A 7,164-nucleotide genomic window follows, 5' to 3' on the forward strand; every position below is an offset into this window, starting at 1 on the left:
CGCTCACCATAGCACATACCCTCCCCCAATATCTATCACCCAGCCACCCCATCCCTCCCACCCCCCACCATTCCAGCAACCCTCAGTTTATTTCCTGGGATTAAGAATTCCTCATATCAGTGAGGTCATATGATACATGTCTTTCTCTGATTGACTTATTTCGCTCAGCATAATACCCTCTAGTTCAGTTCGATCCACGTCATTGCAAATGTCAAGATTTCATTCCTTTTGATGGCTGCATAATATTCCATTGTATATATATACCACATCTTCTTTATCCATTCATCTGTTGACAGACATCTTGGCTCTTTCCATAGTTTGGCTATTGTGGACATTGTTGCTATAAACATCGGGGTGCATGTACCCCTTTGGATCACTACATTTGTATCTTTGGGGTAAATGCCCAGTAGTACAATTGCTGGGTTTTAGGGTAGCTCTGTTTTCAACTTTTTGAGGAATCTCCATACTGTTTTCCAGAGTGGCTGTACCATTTTGCATTCCCACCAACAGTGTAGGAGGGTTCCCCTTTCTCCGCATCCTCGCCAACATCTGTTGTTTTCTGTGTTGTTAATTTTAGCCATTCTAACCAGTGTGAAGTGGTATCTCATTGTGGTTTTGATTTGGATTTCCCTGATGCCGAGTGATGTTGAGCACTTTTCATGTGTCTGTTGGCCATTTGGGTGTCTTCTTTGGAAAAATGTCTGCTCATGTCTTCTGCCCATTTCTTGACTGGATTATTTGTTCTTTGGGTGTTGAGTTTGGTAAGTTTTTTATAGATTTTGGATACTAGCCCTTTATCTGATATGTCATTTGCAAATATCTTCTCCCTTTCTTTCGGTTGTCTTTTGGTTTTGTTGACTGTTTCCTTTGTTGTGCAAAAGCTTTTTATCTTGATGAAGTCCCAGTAGTTCATTTTTGCCCTTGCTTCCCTTGCCTTCGGTGATGTTTCTAGGAAGAAGTTGCTGCGGTTGAGGTCGAAGAGGTTGCTGCCTGTGTTCTCCTCAAGGATTTTGATGGATTCCTGTCTCACATTTAGGTCTTTCATCCATTTTGAGTTTGTTTTTGTGTATGGTGTAAGGAAATGGTCCAGTTTCATTCCACTGCATGTGGCTGTCCAATTTTCCCAGCACCATTTGTTGAAGAGACTGTCCTTTTTTTTTTTTTTAGATTTATTTATTTATTTATTTGACAGAGAGAGAGAGAGACAGCGAGAGAGGGAACACAAGCAAGGGGAGTGGGAGAGGGAGAAGCAGGCTTCCCATGGAGCAGGGAGCCCGGTGCGGGGCTCGATCCCAGGACCCTGGGATCATGACCTGAGCCGAAGGCAGACGCTTAATGACTGAGCCACCCAGGCGCCTGAAGAGACTCTTTTTTCCATTGGACATTCTTTCCTGCTTTGTTGAAGAAGTTGACCATAGAGTTGAGGGTCCATTTCTGGGCTCTCTATTCTGTTCCACTGATCTATGTGTCTGTTTTTGTGCCAGTACCATACTGTCTTGATGATTACAGCTTTGAAATTATACTTATTTTAAATTCTTGCTGTTTCTGTTCCAGCAATTCTTCTTTGCATCATGTGTTGTCTGGTGTGGAATCTTGCCCCTCTCCCCCAGTGGATATATTCCTAAGATGGGTGGTTATTTTGGCATTTGAACTCATGATCTTTGTATAGCTTTAGCTCTACTGTTTAGTGATGCATATGAACAGAAGCTGAAGCCCTGGTTTGTGACCTTCTGGATAAATTTATTATTTATTTATTTAAAAAGGAGATTTGATTTATTTATTTTAGAGGAGAGCAGGAGAGCAGGGGGAGGGGCAGTAGGAGCGGGGGAAGGGCAGGTAGACTCCATGCTGAGTGAAGAACCAGATGTGGGGCTTTATCCCATGACCCTGAGATCAGGACCTGAGCCAAAGGCAGATGCTTAACTCGCTGAGCCACCCAGGTGCCCCTCTTTTGATTCTTGTCTATAGTGGTGACAGAAGGGATAAAGCCCACCAACTCATACATTTAGAAATTGAACATTCCAAAGGTTCAGCTTCAGATCAGTAAACTCATTCCTTTGCTTATCTATGACTCAGATTATATTACAAGTATGTGCTGGCATAAAGCCAGTTTAGTGAACAGTTTCAGAGGAGCATGACCTTTTTTTTTTTTTTTGACAAGCTCATTTAGAGGGTGATATGTTCCCTCCTAAATTAATTTTTTTTTAAAGATTTTATTTTTTTATTTGTTAGAGAGGGAGAGAGAGAGCACAAGCAGAGGGAGTGGCAGGCAGAGGGAGAAGCAGACTCCCTGCCGAGCAGGGAGCCCGATGCGGGACTCGATCCCGGGACTCCAGGATCATGACCTGAGCCGAAGGCAGTCGCTTAACCAACTGAGCCACCCAGGCGCCCCTATTTAAGAACATTTCTATATCAGTTGATAGCTCAGTGAATTTGTATTGGTTTGTAACCCTCTTGGGAGCTTCCCAGGTGAAATCTGAAACCAGCCCCCATTCTCAGAGGGCAGAGAGAGACAGAAGAAAGAGGAGGCCACTCCAGGTGGGTAGGTGGCAGTTTTAATAAGCATAGAGAACTTACATAAGATCCTTGTCTTGGGCAGCAGCAAGATGAATGGATCCCTGCACCCGCTCGCTGCATCTTAAGAGTTTATAAAGAGGCCCTACCTGGGTTCAGTCACATATACGGTGCAGGTGTTGTCAACCCCACATCACTATCTCAAGGCTGTGTCCTTGGAATAACTCCTGGGAGCGGGAAAGGCAAGGGGAACCCACATTCCAAGCACAGTGGAGGGGGCGAGGAGCATGTGGTCACCACCCCCAACCCCGGCCCAGCTTAGCGGGGTTATGTCTTTTTGATGATGTTCCCCAACAATTTGTAATAAATTAAAAATCATCACTAATCTCTAGCTTAGCCACCAAAGAAATTCAAATATTCAAAATAACAATGGCTTTCCATAAAAGACCTTTTATTCAAAATACCATGCACTCTTCAATATTTTCTGTGGTTCTGGAAATTTTCTCTCATAACCAGTCCAGTACAGTTTGTTTCTTAAATGCCCAAGAAGCATCATCCCAGTGAACAGTATTACCATATATAAAGCACGTGAACACACAAGATGATGTTCCACTTGTAACTCAAACAGTAACAAGCATTCTGCAATGCATTAGGATATTATTAAACTATGTGCAAGTACTCAGATTTCTAAAAATGTTCTTCATCCTTTAAGTTGAGGCCCTACCACCACCAGTTCATATTCAAGCTGTTGTTACTTTGAAACCATGTATAGAGTTCTTGGTAGGGTAGTCTATTCCCATTTGGTTGCTAAGACTCATAACATTCTGAATTCTAAATATAAAACCATATTATTATTTTATATTCATTATCCATTTATGAAACAGGCATCCATGGCTTATGTTATAAACAAAAACAAAAACTTGGGGAAAAGTTAAAAGAATGGAGTCATATCACAGAATTTGTCCTACTATCTAACGAAAGTAAACAACAGATGAAATAAGATTACAATAGAAGAAATCACCAGAAACTACCACAGAGAGAGAGTGGGAGATTTCAGCCATTAACTTAAAAAAATGTCAGCTAAGAAAAGCAACAACAGATCCTGTCTAGAAGCGGGAGGCTTTTAACCTTGGCTCTAGAAGCCTCTTTTAATCACAACTTCTAGAAAATGGATGTGTAAGTTGACAAAATCTAGGGGTTTTTCACCTCATTTGGAGAAAAGTGGATCAGATGTATATCTTTTTTTTTTTTTTTTTCCTTTAGGGAACGTTGGAAGTTGTAATGGCTACAGTTGAAAGATGAATGACAAAGGGGAGGAGAATCAATTTATTGACACTTTGTCCAAAGCATAGTCTCCAGGGCTCCATGAGGAAGAACAATGCCAATGTCAGATATCCTTCGAAATAATGCTGATATTATAACTTCCTTTCTTAAAACTTCTCTTGACTCACCAATGTCAACTAACTCCATAGTTTGTAATTAAAAAATACCTTCATGATGGCCTCTCTTTCTCCCTCTAAATTCTTATCTTTCCACTCTTCTAAATAAGCAATATGTTTTGCCTCTAAATTTTCAAGTCATTTCTGGAAAATAATTAACTCCCTCCAACTGTTCTTTTTATGGATTCTCATTTTTCTTCTCTAATAGCACTTACCATGTTCTTTTATTTTTTGTCAACTAACTACATGAATTACAATTTAACACCTTTCTGTCTTACTAGGCTGCAGATTCCTTGAACTTAGGACATATGTCATTCATATATTTATCCCTCAAGGGCCAGTTCAGCATTTGAAACATAGTAGACACTCAACACACATTTAGTAAGTGAAATATATTTTTCATGGAAAGGTACTGTCTTTCAAAGCTTCACAATCTTTTGGATGGTGTCCTTGAATGCTTGCTTCACTTGCTGATTTCTTAGAGTGTAAATGAAGGGGTTTAACAAGGGAGTAATTGAGGTAATGAGCACAGCCATTCCTTTGTTGAAGGCACCTTCTTCTTTTGCAGAGGGATTGATGTACATAAACATGCAGCTACCATAAGAGAGGGAGATAACAATCATGTGGGAGGAACAAGTGGAAAAAGCCTTTGTCCTATGCTGGGCGGAAGGGATCCTCAAAATGGTCCTGATAATGTGTGTATAAGAAAATGTCACCAGCACCAGAGTAACCGCCAGAGTCACAACTGCCAGGAAGATGACCATCACTTCTAGGAGGCTTGTGTCTGAGCAGGCCAGCTCCAGAAGGGGCCCATAGTCACAGAAATAGTGATTCAGAACATTGGAAGCACAGAAATCCACCTGACTCATCAGGATGATTGCGGGTAAGATAGCTAGGAATCCTCCCAGCCAGGAGCAGAACATGAGTTGTATGCAGACCCTATTGCTCATGATGGTCAGGTAATGCAGGGGTTTGCAAATGGCAACATAGCGGTCATAGGACATAGAAGCCAAGAGGTAAAACTCTGTTGCCCCAAGAAATATAGCAAAAAAATACTGAATCAAGCATCCAGCAAAACTGATGACTTTATTTCCTGTTGTCACACTGGTCAGAAATCTGGGAATAAAAATGGACGTGAAGGAAATTTCTAAGGAGGACAAATTCCGGAGGAAGAAATACATGGGAGTCTGGAGGTGAGGGTCTACTAGAGTGAGAATGATGATAGTCAGATTTCCTAGGACACTTATCACGTAGATGAGGAACAGAAAGATGCATATCACAACCTGGACCTCAGGTTGATTTGTGAAGCCCAACAGAATAAACTCAGAAAACGTCCTGTTTTTCATTGCTGACCTTTAGGAGATCTAAAGGTAGAGGTGAGTGATGGAAACTCAAGTTTTTCAGGATAGGAGAGACAAAGCTGATCCTAATGAGTCATGTCATGTCAGTTGACCTAAACCAGCATTGCATTGCACTGGACTTGGCTCCATGGAAGCCCAATATCTTCTATGTGAATGACCTTATTCCTAAAGTCTTTTTAATTCCCCAAGGTGACAGACTCTATTACAGAATAATTACTCAATTTTTCTTCAGAAGAATAACATTTTGAACCTATCCTTTAATCCCAAAATGTTTACAAAATCTCCACATTTAAGTCACTTTCCTCTGACTCTATTAATTTCTCATACTTCTGTGCTCTTGGTAGAATTATTTCTATCAGATTCTCTTTTCTGTGCTTCCGTTTTTCTTCCTTGTGCTCTTCCCCCTTCCCTGTACTATTTGACGTTTCACTGGCTGTCTGCCATAGATCCTCATCTCCATTATTGTCCAAACCTCTGACTTCCTTGTTTCAGCAACCAATAGGGAATTCCTCACATGGATATGGTTGAAGGTTTTGATGCATAAGTGATTTTTTCCTGCATCCCTATTTCTTTGGAAGCATAAATTTGTAATAGGCCTTTAAGGTCTTTGGTTCAGTACTCTCTAGTATTATATTGTGAGAATTTTTGACTATATGAACAAGGCTCTGGTGTCCATAAATCATTAATTAGCATTTCTTATATGTTTCTCTGCATGGTTGAAGTTTTGTAGGTAGATTTGGGATATATCTCTGAGAATAGAGATCTTGAGATATCCACAGGCAGCAACTCAGAGTGGATTTTTCTCAAAGTCTTGAAGAGTCCTCAATGGCAAACTAAGGATGACAGCTTATCATGCCTCAAAGCTTCCTGTTCTCTATTCTTGGCATATAGAAACCAGGAAGAGGGACATTCATGTTTCTGAAAAGAAGAGTCCTTTGTAGATAAATTGGTAATTCCCAAGGAAGGAAACTTTGGGGGTGGTGTTCTGTGTGCATTTTTGGATTTTTCTGATTCAGAGCCAAAGACAATAGAAAAGGCCCCTCTAATTCACATGCATACGGGTTAGAAAAAAATCATATCTTCAGAATTGGTCTTGTCAATCTCCCCATTATTCCATACAGCTGTTGGAAGCACTAGGTGATATTAAACATTGACCTGGATTTGCCTTCAGCCCTCCCTTCCCTGTTTGTACTAACCTGTGGTCTTTGGCAAGTACTGCATTTTCATCCTGATTTTCACAACTGATGGACTTCATGATCCACATTTATAGAATAATAACATCGGTGACTTTAAAAACATACAATGCTCACACCCTTGGCAATCTGAATGACTGCAGTGAGATGTTTCCCTTGTTGTTCTTAAGAGGTAAATCAAAGGTGAGATGAGCCATGTGAGTCTCTGAGTGATATCAAATTTAACATGCTATCTCTTGGCTTCCCATCAACATTCTACCCTCTCTCTCTCCTTTTGTGAGCCATAGGTGACTATTTAATTATTTTAAGAAATTGAATTATAATTGACATACAATATTACATTATTTTCAGGTATGCAACATAGTGATTTCATATTTTTAGACATATGAAATGGTCACCACAATAGGTCCAGTTACTGTCTGCCACCATAAAAGTTATTAGAACATTATTGATTATGACTTATGCTGTACATTACATCCCTATGACTTATTTATTTTATAACTGGAAGTTTGTACCTCTTAATCCCCTTCACCTATTTTGCTTCCCTCCCCCCAGCTTCTCCCTACTCTGGTAACCATCAGTTCATTCCTGTATGTATGAGTCTGTTTCTGTTTTGTTTTTGGTTTGTTTCCTAGATTCCGTATGTAAACATTGTAC

The 7,164-nt window shown here is 40.3% G+C and overlaps 1 protein-coding gene across 1 annotated transcript; it reads right to left on the reverse strand.

Annotated features, from left to right (window-relative positions):
- Positions 1–4,372: 4,372 nt before the first annotated feature.
- Positions 4,373–5,311, reverse strand: LOC123838646 (olfactory receptor 6C4). The gene has a single exon (XM_045867577.1). It carries the CDS (start codon positions 5,297–5,299, stop codon positions 4,373–4,375), a length of 927 nt encoding a protein of 308 aa, XP_045723533.1. The 5' UTR covers positions 5,300–5,311.
- Positions 5,312–7,164: the final 1,853 nt, after the last annotated feature.

This window comes from Mirounga angustirostris, unplaced genomic scaffold (assembly GCF_029215605.1).
Source record: "Mirounga angustirostris isolate CCGP_5_RB_7025 unplaced genomic scaffold, mMirAng1.0.hap1 SCAF_5, whole genome shotgun sequence".
Lineage (NCBI taxonomy): Eukaryota > Metazoa > Chordata > Mammalia > Carnivora > Phocidae > Mirounga > Mirounga angustirostris.